The sequence below is a fragment of the Podarcis pityusensis genome, assembly GCF_964106645.2.
Source record: "Podarcis pityusensis genome assembly, chromosome: 2".
Lineage (NCBI taxonomy): Eukaryota > Metazoa > Chordata > Lepidosauria > Squamata > Lacertidae > Podarcis > Podarcis pityusensis.
The window spans coordinates 52,353,125-52,376,109 of NC_138029.1; the positions used below are offsets into that span (position 1 = coordinate 52,353,125).

The window sequence follows — 22,985 nt, forward strand, 5'->3', positions numbered from 1 at the left end:
AACATAATCCTTGAGCATCCTTAGCACAAGTCCAGTTCTGATGTGATGATCTCAGGCCAATTAACCATGGTTTGTTGTCCTGAGAACAAACCATGTGCCCACATTCTCCCACCTCCCCTCATGTGCCCAGCTTTTGGTGCTTATATCCTGGCTTTTAAAAAGTGTCCTGTGATGTCAGAATTAGGAAACAGTGTTTTGACAAGGCAGGATTATGATAGCCAAAGCTGGGAGCACAAGTGGGGTTAGGAGAGGACACATGCCTACTCTCCAGCCAATAAGCTTTGGCTTAACTGGCTTGAGTTCATTGTGTCTGAACCAGGCCAAATAACCTCAAATATGGTCTTAAATATTTTGCATGCATTTAAATACATCAACATTCAAATAAGCAAAACTGATCTCTTTCTCTGAAAGAGGAAAGTGGGACGCTTGCAGACATCTAGCTCTGCCAAACAAGGACAGTGTGATCCAGTTATATTGCTAGAGTTAGTGGCAGGGAATTGCATTCACTAGACAAAAAATTAATAATCATTTGGCACATTTTATAATTGCCAAAGGATGCTATTTTTATTTCTGCTTGGCAGATGTGTCTGCAAGAACGTGACAAGTTCATTCACAACTTCTCAGGGGACCCGACAAGCTCTTTCTGGAACCCTGACCTCCCCGCACACCCACATGCTTAGCCTCCATTGATTTCCCCCAGGCACATAGACAAGTACACTGCAGACAGGCACACTGGTGAGGCCAGCACTGTTTGCTCCATCCAGGGTATTGCAAGTGCACAATTCCTCCTAAGCCTCATTATCCAACAGTTTTTCTGGATGTTTTCTGTACTTCTGGATTAGTACCTACCAAGCCTCAAAATTAGAGCATGGACACATCCCATACAAATGCACTCGAATTTTAAAAAAAGGTGTGTGTTGCACACTACTGTCTAGTCATTAAAGAAAGAGGGAGGCAATGTCACACCAGGAATAAACAGTATATCCAAAATAACACACTGTTAAAAGCATCATCAGCACATATTGGATGAGCATAACTAATGCTGCAGAAGCCATTGCCATGGGGGTGCTGTCATTTTGTTTCCTGTGATCTAAGAAGGGGTGACTATAATGTGAGAGGTTAGGAATGTGGCTGATCTCACCATCATTCAATGTACCACCAGTGGGGATGGGATTGGGGAAGGAGAGCACTGGGCTTTTATAACATTTTCTCTCTCCATCAGCAGCTAGTAAAGACAAAGGCAAGAATATAGCTATATGAGATCTTATGGAGCTGGGAACTGCACTGAAAGGAATTACTTGTGAAGCACACTTTGAAACCCTCTGACAAAACAGAGGGGTTAAAAAAATTATTTAAATTGGCCCATGTAAATATCTAAAATGCACAGAGCTGCTCCAGAGAAAGGCTCTGCGACTACAGCACCCTGTCTAGTATTGCTAATCTCCAGAATAAAATTAAAAGAGTGAAAAGGCACAGTTAATATTCTCTGGGACATATGTGAACACCAAAGTGTTTGCACATAACGTTAAAGCAATGATTAAAATAAACCACAGATTAATGTGAATGATCAGCATACAGTGGTACCTCTGGTTACGAAAGCTTCAGGTTACGAACGCTTCAAGTTATGAGCTCCACTAACCCGGAAGTAGCTGCTCCTGGTTGCGAACTTTGCCCCAGGAAGCAAAAGGAAATCCCGCGCCTCAGGATAAGAATGGTTTCAGCTTAAGAACGGACCTCCGGAATGAATTAAGTCCACAACCAGAGGTACCACTGTACTGTACTACTGTGTGCTGGTCATTAGTGCCTACTTCACTCCTCCCTCCCTCCTCTACAGTATTTGCCACATTGGAAACAAACAAACCAGAGGCTGGCTGACATGTGTATATAAACCATGATCAACTCCCACCTGGAAATCTGTGTCCCCACTGTGGAAGGACGTGTGGATCTAGAACTGGCCTCCACAGTCACTTACAGACTCACTGTTGAAACCGTGTTTATGGAAGACAATCTTACTTGGCTACAAAGAAGACAAACCACAACTCATGGTTTGTTTATCTCCAAACAAACTACGAGTGGAAACCAAAGTTCATTCTTGGCTTACTCAATCATTGATGGTTTGGAGGAAATAAACCATGATCACTGATTAACATGCAACCAGTTTCTGGTTTGTTTCCTCCCACAATGTGGCAAATCAGGTACACTGCTGACTTCTGGTCCTGCCAGTCTAGGAGTTATCATAATTTAACCCAATTGATTAATTTAAAGATAAATGAGCTGAACTAACAAAAGTCAAGGGGTCTTATTCAAGCCAATCAATGGATGCCAGTATAAAGCTGGAGTAAGAAATAAAGCTGAAGGAACAAATTAACATTTGCTTACTGGTGGCATTTCATGTCAATGAAAGATGCTGGGGAGGACACAACTAAACACATGAACCCACTACACAAATAGGAAATGATGAGTCTGGTTGGAGAAGAGGAAGATCATGAGGCCGGATGGCTGTGGGAGATTAGAAAGGCTTAATGAAAACGTTGATTACTGAAGACAATGTTCCAGCTTGGACTACAAACCTCTCTCTATTGTTTAAGATTCCTTCCGAGACAGCTGGAAAAGAGCACCCTTCCTTCAACACAATGCCATCCTTTCCAAACTCCTGTTTTCTTTGGAGCTGAAATTAAGTGGCACTATTTAGAAAGGGCCCCCAAATAAGAGGTTTGAGGAAGCAAAGGAAAACGAAAAGGGATGTTTCTGCCAAAAGAAGCATTTTGTTACGACTAGAATTTAATTTACTGCTCTAAAGGTTTTTTAAAAAAACAATTTAAAAAAAATATTTTTGCAAAAAGTATTATGCCTTGAAGCATTCAAGCAAATTCGCGCTCATGATCAAGAACATTATGTAGCATGCAGGACAACTACAGTGTAACTCAATAAAACAGAACAATGAGAACATTAGGAATACGGTTCTACACAGTTATTTCCAAGCAATGGTACTGCAAAGTAAAGACTGGCCCACACCATACATTTAAAGCACATCTAATGCACGTTTGAACCACATGACTTCTCCCTAAGTATCCTGGAAACTGTAACTTGTTAAGGATGCTGGAAACTATAGGTCTGTGAGGCAGAAACTACAGTTCCCATGATTCTTTAGGGAAGGTCATGTCCTTAAAAAATGCATGTTCTTTAAATGTATGGTGTGGATCTGCCCTATGTGTGCATAGTTTTGGAATATAAGTTTCCTACACTAGCCATGAATTATGTCTCCAAGCTTATGCTATGGTTACAATGGGCATGGTTTGTGCTGTATTTCATAAACCGACTCAGTGCTATAATTGTAAAGGATGGAGATTAAGATAAATTAATCTTCTCTGCAGGATCTGTACTGAGCTAGCTGTGACCCCTTTTTAACTTTACTGTCAAATCCTCCACTCTTACGTTCAACACTGCAAATTATTCCATAATAAAGAATTCTGAATTCTGAAGGAATGAGGATCTCATTTTATCATCACAACTCTGTGAGTGAAGTTAGGCTGAGAGGGGAGAGGGTGATCTGCCCAGGGGCGACAATGTTAGTTCTGAATGAAGCCCTGAATTTTTGTGGGTCCCGGACATTTCAGAGACAACTATAGGTACACCAAAAGGGAAAAATATCTATAGGTCTTGGGATACCACATCTGACTGGATGCAAGAGTATGATTTTACTTAACAATCTGGGGGAACAAGGCTCGTGGTTTCAAAAATAGCTCCCTAGTTAATCAGAAAATGATATTCAGCCCAGCATTTCAACAGTTCAATGCACAAATGATAAACTTATAATTAGAAATCACTCACATAGAACATGGTTGCATATACAAAAGTAACAAACATCTGCAAGTGAAGCAAAGAAAACCATTCATTATCAATTGATGTTGGGATGTACCCTTTCAAAACCAAAATGAATTCTTTTTGCTGTGTGTGTGTCTGTGTGTGTGCTCTTTTCGAAAAAGGACTTATGAATGGGGAAAATGTTACTTTCAGATGGAAAGAAGCCGTGATAGGAGAAACCATAAGTTTAGTTTTGTTGTAGAGCTCTGCTTTTCAAAAAACAAAATAAAACACCTGCATTGCAGGGGATTGAACAAGATGAACCCCTTGGTCCCTTGCAACTCTGAGTCTGTGATTCTGGCTGTGATTTGATGATTTCAATAAATTTGTTATCAGTCTCAGTGAAACATATTTCTAAGTCTGCTTGCAGATGTACTTATTTATATATAAAACCGACTACTAGTGGTATTTATCAGAAACAGCACAATCGGAGCATTCTTTGTGTACACTTAAATATGTAAATACAAGGCAGCTGGGGTCACTAAACTGTTAAATTGTGCTGCATAGCACTGTGAGTAATCTTATTCAGAACACAGAGATAAACTTGCTTGCTCCATTAAAGTCAACTGGCCTTTAGATTACACTGTATTTCTCCAATAGAAAGAAAAGAGAATTTGCATTGAAATACAGTGGTACCTCGGGTTACAGACGCTTCAGGTTACAGACGCTTCAGGTTGCAGACTCCGCTAACCCAGAAATAGTACCTCGGGTTAAGAACTTTGCTTCAGGATGAGAACAGAAATTACGCCGCGGCAGCAGTGGGAGGCCCCATTAGCTAAAGTAGTACCTCAGGTTAAGAACAGTTTCAGGTTAAGAACAGACCTCCAGAACGAAGTAAGTTCTTAACCCGAGGTACCACTGTATTTAACCTAAAAGCCTGTATTGCTAAGAAAAGGACAAGGAAATTGTTCTTCTCCCATGATGTTATTTATGGTATTGTTAACATACCAGTGGTATTAATAACATACCAAGGATGCTTGAAAAATCCAATGTACTGACTACCCAAAGAGGTTTTCATATATAGCTTGCATTTCATTGCATCTGAACAGCTGAAGAGTCCATTTAGCTTTGTCCATTTCAAATCATAATTCTTAAATTATCCAGCATAACTCAGCAAATACATCCGGTAGGAACTGAAATTTATTACATGTTTAAAATCCAGGGGGATAGAAGAGAGTCATGTTAAATATTCCAATGCACATGATTTAGGCAAAAGCTTCATTACTGATGTATTTATTTTTAAACACATGTTTTGGCCAAAAAGCTAGCCAGCCATGTCATTCTAACTCCCTTTGATGGGTAAAGTCAAATTAACAAGTGCTCTAGGGGATTTGTGAATAGAGGGAGGAAAAGGGCACCCTGGGTTTCCACTCACCCGGATTACAGCTCTGACACTTTGATTTTCTTTCCCCACAATAAAAACTGTGAGTTGCTTTATTCATAAAGTTCCAAAGGGTTAAGAAATAAAGAAAGAAAAAATGTGATGACTGTGCTGCATCTGGATCCTTAGCCTTATCAAAGCTGTCATGGGACACAGAAAATGTTTGCACGTTTTATCTGAAAAATGTCAACCAAATTCACAGAACTAGTCTGTAGGGTATAACAAGAAGGTCTTCCTTATCACAAGCAAACAAAGCAATTATTCTGAATATGGAATAGGGAAGCAAAAAACATGGAAATTGGCAGTTTCAGTGTTTCTGTTGCTTCAAGTCCTTCCTCCATCCACCCCCTCTCATGCCCATGGGACCAAAATTCTGGCTAGCAAGTAAATTTTCACATAAAAGCCAATGGCACTCTCTGAAGCTACATACTTTCGGGCCTGAGAACATCTTTCCCCAAAGACATAACCCAACGGATTCCACCCCCACCCCATGCTCCTTGGCTCAGTGTTCTGTTCCCATGGCTTAAATATGTGGGTCATTGAAGATCTAGACATTTAACGGAAACTAGGATAAGAGAGAGACATGCCCCTCCCGGCAAGGCTTCCAGATCCTATTTGCAAGAGGACATTTATTGAAATAAGTGGAAGGGGAAAGAGAGGAGTTTTGAAAACCATTTCCAGAAAGGTAGCTGTGCTGTTGTCTTGCTTTTGTTGCAAGCAGTTCTTAGTGAGGACCAGAATAGTTTCTGCTGATCAAAACAGACCAGCATGGGGCAAAATGATCACAGGATTTACCGCATTTTTCGCTCTATAAGACTCACTTTTTCCCTCCTAAAAAGTAAGGGGAAATGTGTGTGCGTCTTATGGGGTGAATGCAGGCTGTGCAGCTATCCCAGAAGCCAGAAAAGCAAGAGGGATCACTGCTTTCGCTGCACAGCGATCCCTCTTGCTGTTCTGGCTTCTGGGATTCAGAATATTTTTTTTCTTGTTTTCCTCCTCCAAAAACTAGGTGCATCTTATGGTCTGGTGTGTCTTATAGAGCAAAAAATATGGTACTCAGTGTAAAGGCAATTCCTTATACAAAGCGCTTTACTTCTCAAAACAGTGCACAAGTAATAAACCTGAAAACCGCACATCTTAGGAAAGCATGAAGTATATGAATTCCAAACATGTGTGGTATAGTGCCAACTGTCTAACCCTAAGCCAGGGGCAGCATCATGGGTTGACATCACTGGGTCCTTGGCAAGGCCTTCTGCCCCCTCCTCTTTGCTGTTATAAGCAAGAAAGCAGGGAGGAGAGCCAGGTGTTAACTTCTGCATGTGTTGTCTTCTCTAACTCACTCCAAGAAATGGTGCCAATTGAGCCCAGAAGGAGAGGCAAGTGAATGGGGAGTGCTGAAGAGGAAAGCGTGCTCTGGAAGAGGGGTGGGGCACAGAGAAAATATTGCCCAAGCCCCCCCCCAAAAAAACCTCCTAGAAATGGAAGTATTTCTCAAAATGAGACCACCTTTATTTATGCATTCATTCCAAATAAAACGTTTGAAAAATTTCTATGCCACCTTTCGTGCAAATCCCAAGGTGGTTTACGACAGCAAAGCACAACTTAAGAAAACAAAACAAGATATGTAACAGCACATAACAATAAATAAACAATCTGAAACAGTAACAGCTAACCGGCCAGTCTGTTAAGAAAATCTAATCAGTAGCCCATAAAAACCAGGGGGAAATTAAATACATTTTCAGGCAGGACCAAAAACTCAAGAGTGGGCACCTTTCTTATTTTGGGGAGGCGAATGGTTCCACAGACTAGGCACTGCAAGATAAAAGTCTCTCTGCTTACTGTCAGGTGCTCTTCTCCAGCAGGCAGCAGAACAACCAGAAGAGCCTCATCTCAAGATTTTATGAGCTGGGGAAGTTGACATGGGCAAAGACGTTCCTTAAGATATCCAGGTGCCAAGTTGTTACGGTTTCAACATGAAACCTTAAACTTTGTCTGGCAGCACGGCATGAGCATGAGTAAGCTGCTCCCAACAGCAGCCTAACTACTGTATTTTGAGCATGCTGTGCAGCACAAGGGCTCCTCTCCACACAGCAGGGAAGAAAAGAAGGGGTACAGGGCCAGCCCAAATCATTTTGCTCCCTGAGGCAAAGAACAAACTGGTGCCACCTCCCTACCCCAATTCTGTGTACTGTAGTCAGCTGGGTCAGCAGAGGATTAAGTTCAACAGTGGCAATGAGAGAAGACATGGAGAAAGTGACGTGCAGCTGAGCAACAACTGCTGTCACAGGAAGACAGGGGCACGACCAAGGAGGGAGGCTACTGCTCCATTAGCATCGACCACCTGAGGCCATCACCTCACTCTGCCTAATGGCAGAGCCAGTCCCAAGGGAGGAAAAGGTAAATCATAAGGGACCAGATAATTGGGTTCCAAATGGAGATATAGGAAAGAGGAGAGGGAATTATAAATTTCAAAGTGGGTTTGGGGATGGGGATACTGTGAGAGAGTTCTCAGAGTCCCTGAGAATATGGGGGCAAGATGACACAATTGACAGAAGCGGCAAACAGGCCTTCTTAAGCATGGCTTAGAGCTTTAGGCATGACAGCCAACAGCAGGAATTAGTGAAGGATGACCAAATGCAAAGGACACCAAGGCACTTGAAGAAGGAATTTCTTGGTATTATTAGCATTCTAATGAAATATTTAAAAAATCAGTTGCTGTTGGTTCTACATGGCAAGCGGCACCTGCCCAGGTTTCATCTTTGGGAAAGCTATTAAAGATACAGAGCCACTTCCTCATATGCATGTGGTCACCCTATAACAGCCTCTGTCAACTTTGGATCCCCAGATGTTGGAATACAATTCCCATCATCCCTAACTAGCAGGACCAGTGGTCAGGGATGATGGGAGCTGTAGGCCAATAACAACTGGGGACCCAAGGTTGAGAAAGGCGGCCCTGTATTATATGTTGCATCCGTCAGTTTACATCTGAAGGTGCCATAGTTCCAAAACAAAGGCATCAAGCCTTGACAAGAGACTGATTTAAGTCAAACTTCAGAATCTCCCCTATATCAGTAGTGGCCCATGTCATATCCTTTTCCACCAAGAGTTTTGTAGGTTTTCAATTATTATCAGTAAAATTATAAACTGAATTGATATGAAGTACAGTAAACAGAATGAAATACAGTACTGACAAATTTCTAAGCAAAAAGTACTTTCAGAAATTAGCATGCATGCTCAAAATCGGCTCTCTAAGAGTGGCTGGATTAATCATGCTTAACACTAACAGAGCTAGTTTATTTAAATCACAATTGACTGAAACCCCTAGGGCCTAATCAAGGGAGGTCAGGACAAATCTAACCAGTGTTAATCCATGTGTGACACACACACAGCATGCAAGAATTAAATGCCTTACAGAATAATTTGAGCCTTGTGGCTTGGGAGAATGCACATAGCAGGGGGGCGAGTGGAAGGACTACCATATGCTTGAGTGATAATGCAGAACACCAACAATGTGTATGCACACACAGCCTGCTGAGAACATATAGCCATTTAAATCACAATTCACCATTAATTAGGATTGCCCTTTCGCTTTTTATTGGCCCTGTTTCTGTGCCTTTAACAGCAGCCCAACATTAAGGAAATGGACAGGTGAAGCTTTTTATTTCCTCCACCACTGATCTCTATGCCAGGAAATGCTTCACCTGCTTATTTTCTTAGTGAAAGACAAGGAGCTGGACCTACCGGATTTTGCTTACTTCAAAGGTAGCAATTCTACACAGGCTAGGTTTCGGCACATGATGGTGACACATTGAAGCCACCAAGAGTGGTGTCTTTTTCTTTCTTTTCCTTTTTACAGGATACCAGGCCACTTTAACGTTGAGACAAGCCAAAGGCACAAATGCAGGTTCCTACCATTGTGAAAAGCAGGCGCAAGGAGGACAGGGCCCAATCAAAACCACAGGAGGGCCAAAAGGTTAACACTCACTTTTTCCTTTTTTTTACAATAAAACAAAACAAAACCTTGCATCATATCTTATAACTACAACAAGAAAACACTATACAGTGGTACCTCGGGTTAAGGACCTAATTCATTCCGGAGGTCCGTTCTTAACCTGAAGCACCACTTTAGCTAATGGGGCCTCCTGCTGCACGATTTCTGTTCTCATCCTGAAGCAAAGTTCTTAACCTGAGGTACTATTCCTGGGTTAGCTGAGTCTGTAACCTGAAGCGTCTGTAACTTGAAGCGTCTGTAACCTGAAGTACCTCGGGTTACATACGCTTCAGGTTACAGACTCCGGAAATAACCCAGAAATAGTACCTCAGGTTAAGAACTTTGCTTCAGGATGAGTACAGAAATCGTGCTCCAGTGGCACAGCAACAGCTGGAGGCCCCACTAGCTAAAGTGGTGCTTCAGGTTAAGAACAGTTTCAGGTTAAGAACAGACCTCCAGAACGAATTAAGTCCTTAACCCGAGGTACTACTGTATGGTCAAACTATATGTGAATGCAGGAGATGTGTGATCTTGACTTTTGGATTTTCTAATTTAAAGAAGGTGGAGCAGGCTCCAGATTTGACCAGAACAGCAACACTGGAGGTGTAGACAGCGGCACACAGAGGGCACTCCTGCGGGCTCCCAAGGCTTGCGGATAGCTTCCTGAAGCCTGGAGAGCAAGAGGCGTCGGTGCGCACCGACGCCTCTCGCTCTCCAGGCTTCAGCGAAAGCCTGCATTTGCCCCATAGGACGCACACACATTTCCCCTTCATTTTTGGAGGAGAAAAAGTGCGTCCTACAGGGCGAAAAATACGGTAATTTTTAAAACCCTGGGAGTTTCAGTCATTGTGTCGTGTTTGGCTCTCATATGGTATGAGTACACCATGTCTTCACACTTCTCAGATAAATATTGGGGGGCAAGGAAATAAAACCCCACTCAGATTTGTTATCACCATCTAGTTATAAATAGCCAACCTAAACTCCCTTTCCTGGATCCTAGACTGAGTGGCATAACCATCAACCCAAGAAGAACATTGAACTCCTACCAAACTACTTTAATAGGCCCTGTGTGTCCACAGGGAAAGCACTATCAAGCACATTGGCATTCAAACTGGGAAAGCTTGCAAGAAGAAAAGAGGAAGGCGCCGGAATTACATGAGCGCACCAAGAGTAGAAAAGGCTTTTTGGAATACAAATACCACACGATGAATTTAGGGGTGGGCTTGGAGTAAGACCCATCTATTCCCACCAAAAACATGGAATTGATCTGCAGACAGTTTGATGAGTAATACTTTTGTAGAAGCTGTTAAAATGCCTGGCTCTCCCTCTCACTATATCCCAAACACTGCTGTCCCTGGAACTAATTACTTAGGAGCCAGGGTGGTGGTGGTGGTGATGGAATACTACATAGTCCCAACATATTTAGCAGTTGTTCTGTCACTTAAAGCCAGCACCGTTTCCTTAGCAATATCTTCCTCCCACGGTTTCCTGTTCCTGCATGCTACACTAGACAGAGGCATTATGTACAGCAATATGAATATCAAAGTGCACACAGAGATTTGCAGTCACTAATCTCATGCGTATTTTTAAATTTAAAAGGGGAAAAAACCCAAAAGAAAGAAGCTGACATTTTGAGAAACTGCAGATTCCTATGGGCTTTATAAGCCTAGCCTACCCGCAAAAGGAGAACAGAACAAATCAAATTCTGGGCACAACACAGTGCCAAAACGTTCCACCCCATCCTACCCCCATGTCTTTTCAACATGTTAACAGTTTCAACTGGGATGTCACCCTTTATGTAACTGTTGGAGCACCAAACAGATGTTGTAATTGCTGACACACTGCAATATCCCCCAAATAGAATAGCCTTAAGTTGTTGGAGTCAAGGTTCCTTTCCAGTGAACTTCAGCCGGGTCTGTCGCCTCCTCCAGCTGACAGGATTGTCAAAAGACAACAGTGAGATATAATTCCTGACCACCTGGGGGGGGGGGAATTGCGTGGGCTTTTATACCCTACGTAAGTTATTTGCTAAATTTCGTACACACCGACTTTTCATCAAGTACCCTCCAGGCCTTCATTCCCTCATAATAACTCCCTTCCCGCTCTCAATCTTTTTTTCTAAATGCTTCCCTACCAGCAATAGCATTTAGATCAGGAAAGTGGGGGGTGGGTGGGTGGAGTTGAACATTTAAAACATTCACATTACTCTGATTGAAAATGGAACCTCCCATGGCTGCTTAGAAGTACAACAGAAATAAGCCCATAAGTCTGATCACAGATCTTCAGTGTCCCATCTGTTTAGCTCTTGAAATGTATTGTGCACACACCTCACTATCCAGGCAGTGAGAGACCAGTGCTCAGAGTTCAGTTGCTTATCAGGGTTTCATTTCCTTGGCATGAATGCCAATAAAGACTGTGGTGTCTTTAGGATAAATGGCATTATCTACATATATCTACAACTTGAGGATATGATGGAAAGGCTCACAACATTAATGCTTCAACCATGGGCATAGCCAGGATTTTTGTTAGGGGACAGGCTTTTGTTAGGGGGACCAGAACCTCAGATTTGTATTGGTTTTTATTTATTTGTGGGGGCAGCTACCCCCGCCCCTCCTTGGCTCCACCCATGGCTTCAACAGAATTTGTTTCCCCATTAGGTTTCCAGGGAAGTTTCCCCACCAGCAAAGCCATAGCTTTGGGATTCAGCCCATAGAGAAAGTCGAATCACCCTGTCGGCTTTCAGCTCCCAGTACCAGCCCAAACTCACCCACAAAGCTAGCCTCCCTAGCCAACTGTTTTCCTTCCTTGGATGACAAGGCATCCAAGCTAGGTGATGGCTAGGTGGGAAAATGGCTACCCACTTCTAGGAGAGCACCATCATTTAGATGTCACTATGGCAACATGGCCCACTCTCTGAGCCATGCTAAAAGAGGGTGATTTGATGAGCAGCTAAGTAGCCGAACAAAGGAACTGATCTGACCTTTTTAGCAGCTTCTTCTACAATATTCTAAACCTCACAGAGATCATATCCCAGGCCTTGAAAAGACCCACAGATATAATTCAAACTGAGCCCCTTCAATTCCTATAAAACTACACTGCATATGAAAACAGAATTTTCATTTCGGTAGAGCAGCCAATAACTACTGCTAGATTCACCCTCTATGGAAGGAGTGTGAAAACTGTGACTCTCTAGAAGTTGCTGGACTACAACTCCCATCATCCCTGACCACTGACCATTGCTGGCTGGGGCTGATGGAAGTCCAACGACATCTCCCCACCCTGTGCATTTGCTTTCATCTTGCATCCAGCATATAAGAATTGCCTACCAGAGAGCAAGTGTGGAAGCATTTGTAAAGCAGAAGAGAAGCTTGATGTTATTTAAGTGCACATTTTATTTCAAGCCACCAGTGTGCTGCAAATAGGTCTAAAGATCAGTGTGGATTAACAACATGTCCTTGATAAGACATCCTCAAAATAACCCTGTCAAGATGTTGATGGGAAAACTGAAGACATTTTCTTCACACCTTTGGACTTCTCCTAGGACTAACGCTACCTGGATCAACTGGCTCCAGACTTAAAAAACCTCACTTCTCTGCAAGCAACTCCCAGCAGGTGGGCTTTTCTTATGCAGAATGTATTGTGCTTAACATCCACTGACAAAAGCAAACAAGGTGCTGAATTATTTTGGTTACTTAGAGAAATTATTTAAAGCCAAAGAGATTTTTAAAAAACCCTTGAGGTTACGCTGTATATGAGTCTCTACTTTTTTCTCCTGCTTCCTGTTCAGTGTAGCAAATCTCAAGTTTTGAAAAGATGAATAACTATTAAAAAAGACTCACAAAGACTGCCTCCTACACATTCCACTCAGGAATCTGAAGAGAACACTCTGACTCTCATCAAAGTAAGACAGCACCATAGACGGTAGACACAAACACCCATTTCTCTTCCTGAACTTCTGCGCTGAGCCGAGGAAGGGAACACATTCCAAAAGCAAACATGCTGGCAGGAGAAATTCACTCCCACTCCACCACATGCCACAAGTCAAAAGGCGACCTGCCTGCAGCTTAGGCATATATCTTGCCTTCAGGGGAAAGTAGTGCAAACGAATTCTGTCACCACACACAGCAGCTCCACACACTCCTGACTGGGTGCTGTAAGTCCCACAACAAAGGCTCTGTCCTAAATAATTCATCAAGTGGCTTATGATTCCCAAGTCATCTCCTATCGTGGCTAATCCTCAGGGTCACAGATAGTGGCATAGTGTGGGTTGCCAGCACCCAGGGGGGTGGGAGGGAAACGGGAAGAACACACATGCACATCCAACTGGCTAATGGTGTCCACATCACACAGGAGATTGCAGTCGTAAAGATAATTAAAAAAGAGTCGATCCATTGTCTGGAGAGGTCACTTCCTGATTTGCATGGAGAAGCCATTTTCAGTGGAGCCCAGCAATGGAAGCGCACAGCTGTATTGAGGCAGCACCAGGTGTTGAAATTTTGCACCCCTAACAATTTTGCGCCTGGGGCAAGTGCCCCTGTGCCCCACCCCATGCTACACCACTGGCCAGAGACACTCTGCTTCAGCAGTGGAATTGTATTAGATGACTTCAGACCATTCTCTGGCCCAGTTTAATACTGTCCTTGAAGAGGATGAGAGCTCCCATTTCAGTGCCCAAAATGACTTAGAGGTCTCATCTAGATCAGAACTGTTTCCCACTTGTATGGTTTCCTTCCAACTTTCTGGGCAGTAAATACATGGTGGCTCTAGCACAAGAGAGTTTTCTTATTAATGCCATCCTCTCTGGCCCACATTTCTCCTCTACTAAGGATAATTAAATTAGCATTAGGGAAGGAGTTTTGAGAGACATGGAATGTTAAATACCTTTTCATTCATTCATAACAGTGATGGCAGCACTGACATCAGCATCACTAATTACTGCCAGCTTCTACAAAAAGCCAGCATCTCTTTTTTTCTAGACCTCTAAATAATTGCTCAGCTAAGCCAGGAAATATTATGTGTTTGGTAACTAGTACACATTTTATCCAGTACTATGAATTTGCTGCTGACTTGGGAGTTCAAAGCAGAACCTTAACTTAGCAGTGTGGCACTTCCAGTCTCCACACTGTCAATATAATTCAACTCTGCACATACAACTAAACAGCTCCCCCACCTCCAACTTCTTCAGAGCAGTTCTCTTTCATAACATTTACAACAGATCCAAAACAATAAAATAAAAACAAATAATGAAAGGCAATCAGGTAGTTAACAGCATAATCCTAACATTGCGGGAAAGGATTGTAAGCTCACCTGGGCCAGCAGAACACAGCACTATGCCAGTGGGAAATATTTTCTATCTGCATCATGAATGTAATTTTGTTGCTGGCTTTATGCTGTTCATCACCATGAAATTTTCCCTTTATGTTGGCAGTAAATATATTTTTCGCAAAATAAAAAATAATAATAAAGAACTGCAGCAGCATCCTTGCATTGGTAAGATGCTACCACAGTGGAAGCCTTACAGCACCTTGCACAAACAGCAAAGACTCACAACTAAAATGAGAAGGGCATACGTATTGCTGACCCTTCTCTCCTGAGAATACACACAAACACTCTGCCTCAGGACTCCAGATATAAAAAACCAACCAGGACTGTCAATCCCATTGCTGCAACAAAGGTGGTAAAGACAGGCAAACATTAGTGGGGTGGAGGGAAGAGCCCACACCTCAAAACTGGACCATCCCCTCTCTTACCAGAGGCACCCTAAGGTGCTCAGAGAATTTAGGCTCCCATGGCCCCCTCCAAACCCAGATCTCCTTTTTCCAGCCACACTGCCCTTTCCGTGGAACCACAAGGAAGGTCCTAGAGCTGAACCTTCTGAGTTTCTTGTTGTGTTTTCCACATAGCTCTCTCATTTGCAAAAAGTTTGCCCACCTCATCTGGATGCTAATGCCCCTGTGATATTTGATTCCGATGACATTTGGGTGCTTGAGCACAGGACTGCACCTAATGTTATGCTAAGATTTTAGCACCGTAGCAGCCATCAACTATAGGGGTCACCCAAAACAATTTTAGTCCCATGCTCGCTCACTTTAGATTAAGCTCACTGAGCTTTGAGGGAGTCTTACTTCTGAGAAAACACAGGATCAGGTTGCATATTGACATTTCCCCTGAAGGCAAGATATATGCCTAAGCTGCAGGCAGGTCGCCTTTTGACTTGTGGCATGTGGTGGAGTGGGAGTGAATTTCTCCTGCCAGCATGTTTGCTTTAGCCCCGCGCACGCTCTCCTGGCTGGAGAGGTGACGCGGGGCTGTAGAGGCTCCTGCCATAGCCGCGCGTCACCTCTCCAGCCGGGAGAGGGTCGCGGGGCTATGGCATCTTCGCTCCATAGGACGCACACACATTTTCCCTTCATTTTTGAAGGGGGAAAAGTGCGTCCTATAGAGCGAAAAATACGGTACTTGTGAAGGCCCACAGTGCTACATCACATCACACTGTTAGCTTTTTATTCAGTGCCGCTGTGCGTAAACTTGGGTGATCTATCTGTAATGTTCTATCTGTAATATTCTAATAATCTATCTGTAATATTCACAAGAATATTGTTTTGCAGCTTAGGTTGCATTCTCTTCATTTTGGGGGTGGGAGAGAGATTTGAAAGCTAATCTGTACAGCTAGCTCTTAATAAATCACCAATTAATACAGTACAGCTAGATGTTGAGGCAATTAAAGTGATGAATGCAGGCTGCCCTCTAGTGGTGGACACCTACCATTGCTGGATAGCGGGGTTTAATTAACATAAGGTGGCTCAAAAGCAAAAGCTTTTCGTTCCTCAAGAATCATAGAAATACAGCCACTCTTGGTTCTCCACTGCATTGCAAAAACTTGGAATGCAAATGAAAGTGCATGAGCAAAGGGTTGGTTTATTGGGGCAGGCAAAGGAAGAGCACACAACAGATTGCAGTAGATGCTGTCCCCTGCTGGCATGCAGAAGAGAGCTCTTTCTGGGTCATGACTAGTCTAGCCGCTTCAGTAGGAATGTAGACAGTATGGATGGGCACAAACCATGTAACTGGCATGGACAATGAGGGGTTTTCAGTGGAATCTGTGCAGAATGGCTGGTGCCTGGAAGGCACAGATACATAATGGTCTATTACAGTATCATGCAGTCGAGCATGCTCTACTGGCATATTGCCTTGAGTAAATTACCAATTCCATGCATCTGCCAATACCAGTGGCCATCCTGTCCTAGCTAATAGCTTTCCTTATGATGTACCAGCTCAAAACAGAGTGCAGGTGGCAAACAAGACCAGGAGAGAAATGGTGGAGAGGGAAGTTATAGAGACAGAAGGTAAATGTCACAGAGGCTTAGGAACCCTGGCCCAGTGGCCAGCTACTGCCTACCCTATTGTACAGGGTGAGTCTTTTAAGAGGCCCTGTGGAACATGTGTACTCTGTATCCATGGGGCCTCTTTTAAAGGACTCACCCTGTACAAAAGAGAGGGAGGGATGGGGAACCTGTGGTTCTCCAGATGTTGTTGGACAGCAATTTCCATAATCCCCATGCAGGGATGATAGGAGTTTCCAGAGAAATTGAATTAGCCGAAAAGAGCCTTTGAGAACTCTTAAGGGAAGGATAAGCTGTTCAGCTGAAGTGGCTACGCATTGCCTAAGCATCTATTGGACACCCAGGAAAATTGTTAAAATTTCAAATAACTTAAAAGGTAACTGGCATTCTAGCTGAATGGGCATGAGATAGAACTTCTTTAGACAAACATGAAAAGTGTTCTTGGTTGTTGTTTTTAAGAGAGAGTGAGTCATAGCCTGCCTATGTGTTTGCTACTTTCTGTAACAGTAGGCCTTTGTATTGCTGCATTAATCCCTTTCTCATCCAAAATCATTCCCATCGGAACATCCAGAATGTGGAATTTGCCTTCTGGGGGATGAATGTGCATCACCCCATGGTAGGACTCAGACCTACATCAGTTTCCTCCCACTGCATTGCCCTTTCCCACAGGCCTCCTCCATGTACCACCACCGCCACAGCTTGTGCACTAGAAGGTACTGTGGTCTCTCTGCGGCTACCTAACTGGGCACTGGGCATACAAATTGTGGGTGTACTGAGTTGGGTGATGTCATGAGTTTGCTTGGCTATCATCAAGATGACCTGGAGGGGGGGCTCCCTTCCAGCTCTATGATTCTATGATCAGCACCTTCCATGCAGGGCTGATGTTGGAATGTGACTGTATGAACAATATTGGTAGGAACTGGAGGAGTTGCCTTAGACAGTGTAGGTGTGTCTGTCATTGTTGCTATGTCAGCTTTTGTTTCTAAAGTCGTTGATTCTGCTACAGGTTTAGCTAAAGCTTACCATTACATTTCAATGGCATAATACCCACTAGTACAGTCAGACTAAAGGATCATCCTGCTGGAAACTGACTATTAACCAAAACCCACAAAGGTATTGACTAAATTGTCTTATTGAATTATACTGCAATCTACCAGTAAGTCTGACCTGGCAGAAACTATGAGCCAGGTGCATGAACCTAAGACTCTTTTAAGTCTTAACTTTCCTATTAACTACCACACAGAAATTCATGGCAACCAACATATAATTGTCTCCAATAGTCAAGGTGCTGTATTTTGAGCTTTCTATATGAGGTATAAAGAATTGAATGAAGGACTGGGACTTGAATTATTTAACTAACTCATGCAGTAAGTTTCCATATAAAGTATTTCTCTTGCATACATATAACAGACTTGGAGCATAATGCTATTAATTAGAAGCCCCCTTGTGCTCAGTGACCTTTCTCACAAGTAAGTGTGTTTAAAATTGCAGTGCTAGACAAGATAATCAGTATAGGATATCAGGTTTTATGAACCAACTTTTAGGCTTTTAGTTATTAAAGCTCAAGCAAATTATAACTGCCATGGGGTATTATTTTCACCTTGCTTTTTTAAAAAGGAAAACAAGCTATACTTTATGTATGCAAAACACCTGGAACATGCAGCTCTATACATGGCAATGAATGAGGTGAGAATGGAGAAGTGCTGATCTCATTGCCCTCTGGATATTGGGTTAAATATTTGAGAGAATAAGCTTTATCGTAAAGCAGGTTTTGGAAACGAAACTCATTCTGATAAAGCCCATCTAAGGACTAAATGCTATCCACATAACATGCCCAGAATCTTATGTTTTTTTGCAAGTCGTGTTGTTCTGCCAAAACGCAGGCTAAAATGACTGCATTGAAAACGTGGCACGCTAATAGAGATTTGAAGTTAAATATCCATACTGATGAATAGTAAATTCCATTGATTTCACCACTTTGCTGAATCTAAGCCACTTTTGCTAGTTAAGGCAAACGTTAACATCGGAACAGGGTTAACCCTATCCTTCCCAAGGGAAAGGCACGCTGCATTCACAGTGCCCTCTACTGGTTTTACCTGGCACAGCCAAGCCTGGTTGACGATCTCATTGCCGCCCACTGCTTCTGTGAATGGCCACTGCGCTTCTCTGGTATACATTTAAACTTTGCCCAGGCTTGTCACAGATTGCACCCTCTCTTGCACCCCATGCAACTGTCTAAACGTTTCATTCACACGCCTCTCCACGGAATATCACGCTTCTATATGCGGCCCCCAAAAGCTTCAATAACTGCGTGAGTTTTTGCGGTGCCACAACGAAGTTGAGCGCGAGACTGGCTCTCGCTTCCCTTACCCAGGGGAGGGGCGCCCGAGATCCAGCTGCTGCTGCTGAGGCAGATGCGCATCGCCACCTCTAGCGGGACAGACTCCGTATTGCCCATGGCGGTGCGGTTGTTCCCTTCGAGGGCAAGAAAGGAGAAGGCGCGGGCAGCGGTGGGCTGGGGGTCTCCTGCAAGCGGACTGGCCGGCGGCTCCTCAGGACTTTGCTCTTCAGCAGTTGCAACTTCTCCCGCCGGAGCGCGCGTTCAAACCCGGCACGTGGGCGAGGGGGCCAGCCAATAGGTGGCGGCGCGGAGCACCTGCCAAATGGGCGGGCATGGGGCCCGGCGACTGGCGGACGCCTCTGCCGAGGGAGGAGGATCGTGCTTCGTCGGTGCGCCGGCCTCGCCATTGGAGCGTTGCAGGGCGGCAAAGGGAATGGGGCTATGAACTGGCCTCTGGCGTCACACCTGGGCCTTAATTTTAAAAAAAGAAAAAAACACTCCACACACACACACACACGAAGTCTTAAAGGGCCAGTGCCATATACTGTACAGTACTCGTTCTTCAGCCCACGGTTCTCAACGGACTGCGGTTAAGAGCCCCGCCGTCTCGTTACCAAAACGTAAAGCAAGGACTGGGACGCAGCGAGGGATGGGGCTCCGGGCTTCTTTGGCGCGCGCGCCGCCTCTCGCTCTTTCCCAGCTAAGTGTCCGGGTCTGTGTGGAGAACGACTCTGGTGCCGGGGAAGATGGTGGGGCGAAGGCACGCGCCCTTCTGCAAGGCGCCGTGGGGCTGACTGCGGGGCTCCCTCCGCAGCGGGCCGGAATGGGGTGAAGAGCAGCGCCCCAGACTCCTAGCAACGCGGGCGAAAAGAGGGAGGAGAAGCCTCCTGCAAACTGCCACTGTTTTGCAGGTGGGACTCACTGCTTGCAGGCAGACTCAAGCTGCGAAACTGAGCGTGCCTCGGCACTCTAAGGTGTGGGGCTGCGTGCACGTGACCAGCTTCAAACGCAAGGTCGTGCCCTTCTCCCTCCGTTCCCTTCAGTTGGCAACGAGGTCACACGGCTCCCCTTGGCTCCACCCCTGACGTCCGTGTGTTAGGTGTGAAGTTTAGGTTTTCCAAAATAATATGTCTACAGTCACCACAAGAACATTGCAGGGGCCGGACCAGACTCCCTTTACATGCAGACCCTGTTCGTATGAGGAATCCATGAAGGAGGCTACAGAAACTTGCGGACAAATGCCTATTTATTGAATTTCTCTACGAATATTGTCCTACTTTGGCCGTGTGAATTATCACATTGTAATCATGTCACTTTTGTTTCTATCAATGGCAATCGGAGCATTCTGATTTATGGTATTTTCTTTATTAATAAATATGTGACTGCTATATCAATCCTACCGTGCAAGAGGACCCCCATTTCTTCTCGCTCTCCTTAGAAAATAAATATAACACGTCCTGTGGTTGTCTCTCTTGTTTCTCTTTTGTGCTGGCAGTGTAATGTGGGGTGGGGTGGATGTGTGCGTCTTACATCTACAATCATTATAGGCAGAGAAAATGACCAGGAAGCAATTCATTGCCTAGACTCAAGAAAACAGGTTCCAACCATTGCCATTTATGTTACTGCTTCTGAAACTCCAAGTGATGTCTAATTTACTAGGATACTGGTTACAATGTGTTTTCGCAGGAGGGGGAAAAAAAGTTTGCTGAAAGCATGTATCTCTCATCCTCTTCTCAAATGATACTGTAGTGTATGTAGCATTTAAATGAATCTTACTAATAGCCTGATAAAGCCATGGAATGATTGTGACATCTGGTTGCTACTTATCTGTCTACTAATGTATTTCTTATCTTCTCCATTAGGAGCTAATATTATATTTATTTCTGGTACACAAGGAAAATATAATGGCTGTAATCCTGGACAGACCTAGGCTCCAACTGAGGTTTAAGCCTGTGTTTCTTAAACAGGGCCCCTATAGCCCCCTGGGGGGGCCCAGGATATTCCAAAGGGGCCACAGGTGAAAATTGCATAAATGGGGAGCCACAGTACGAGACTAGGGGGCCGCAAACGAAAGTAAGAAGTGAAGAAAACATAGAAGTGACTAAGAAAAGAAAAGAAAAGAAAAAAAGTTTTAATTTTTCAGAGGCAAAGGAGATTATTACAGGGTTTCTTGGGAAAGTCAAGCTGTAGGCCACCAATATAGCATGTTGAGAAAACACAGTTTTCTTCTTTGGCAGCAGTTAGTGATTAATTGAAAGATGATGAAATAACTGTGTGTGTGAATCATTTGAAGCAGCTTTATGATATGATATGAAAGTTCGTTTCCGTGATCTGCTGGACATGGATTTTCCAGCCTGGGCAGTTGATCCATTTGTTGTAAATACTGCTGACGTTGATGTTTCTTTGCAAAATGAATATTAAAGTGAAAGTGAAGAGGGTCAGATGTCTTCAGAATGTTTTGGGGTTGTTCAAAACAACAATAATAGAAGCTCAGCAGGAATCTATACTTCAGATCAGAAAAAGGTAACACCAGGGCCAAGAGGATGCCAGTGTGGTTAATGAGTCAAGGCAGCTATTAGGGGCTACTAGAAGAAGTCTTCCTTCAGAAATTTTGCCCCCAAAAAAACAGCAACAGTCTTGAAGTGTCCTGCAGTTGTCAAAGGCTTGGCTGAAGACAGAACTCCTGGAGCACCACCAAGGGATCTGAATGAGATAAGAGCACCATCACACACCGTCAGTGTGTTCTCTCACAGCTGCCTGAGTATCTGCCTTTCTGTTCTCAAGGGGAGGGAGAACAAGAGCCAGACCAAGCAGTGAAAACCCTGAGCATCCATCCGACTGCCCACACTGCGATAGTCACTGACACATGGGAAGCAATCTTGGCCCTGATTTCATAAAAGAGGCCCAACGTCGTCTGCAGAGGATAAACATAGTGATGGAAATAACTATGCGTGACACACTAATTTGATGCCTCCACTTGCCCAGAAATACTTTCTCATGAACTATAGGCTAACATATAGCCCTCAGCCTGGAAAAAAATTCCCCACTCCTGATACAAAGTGAGATCTATAGCTCCCTACAGACTTTGAAGGGGGAATGAGGCCAGCAAAACTGCATATTGCAAGGTATGTAGGGGAAGCATGTGGCCCTTCGACTCTCATCAGCCCCAACCAACATAGTTGATGGTCAGAGATGGTGGAAGTTGTAGCCCAGCAACATCTAGAGGAACACAGGTTAGACACCTCTGCTTTACAGTAGGCATGAAGAACCTCCTATGGGCTAAGTTAGGACAGGCAGAGGTCATAATTTGCCTGCTAAGCTCTTTTCCATGGGCCAGGCCCACAACTGGAGTCAAGTATGGAGATGAAGCTGCAAAAGGACCATTAGGAGCCTTAAAGTGTGTTCCTGGTTGTTGCTTGGCAAGTCTCTCTGGGATTAGCTGAGCTAGGGACTTCCCACTCAGGAACTCCCTGGTGCACCCCGTCATGGCCAAATGCAGGGTTTGCTGTCAATGCCAATTAACTATTCAGCACTGACATCAAGCCCCACTGGGATCAGCAGCATTAGGGACTTCCTGGTCAGGAGGAGCTCCCAAGTACAGTTTATCCCTGCATCAAGCCCTGCTGTCAGCTGGGATTTTCCTAAAAGTCCAAGCAGGACCAATCAGGCTGCATTCACAGTATGGTTTATTGATTACTGCTTAGATTACTGCTATGTAAGGACATGGCATTAACACTGATCTTTTTAGAAGGGTGAGTTAAAAGGCCATCTACTCCAGCTCTCTAATGCAAGGCACAACTTTCCATTCAGCATGCCTCTAGCAGAGAGCATGGGCACCATCATGGAAAGGTGCTTATAGAAAGTTGATTCATGGAAGCAAGCCAAGCCCAGGGAAGATAATTATCCTACCCCCTGCCCTGAGTTAATATCAACCTGCTGTGAAGAAAGTGCCTTCCTGGTTCCAAATACAGTACAGTATTCAGTAAGAAGCTGCACTGGAGTCAAACTTCACAAGGGGAAATGCCATTAGCAGCATCCTATGTGCACGACTGGGAAGAACCAGAG

General features: G+C 44.0%; 1 protein-coding gene across 1 annotated transcript in view; it reads right to left on the reverse strand.

Moving 5' to 3' along the window:
• Positions 1-19,052, reverse strand: part of NEURL1B (neuralized E3 ubiquitin protein ligase 1B) — a 210,317-nt gene extending 191,265 nt beyond the window's left edge. The window contains exon 1 of the mRNA XM_080997200.1: positions 18,950-19,052. Coding sequence (XP_080853326.1) covers positions 18,950-19,037 — 88 coding nt within the window. The 5' untranslated portion in view covers positions 19,038-19,052. The remainder of the gene's footprint in view (positions 1-18,949) is intronic.
• Positions 19,053-22,985: the final 3,933 nt, after the last annotated feature.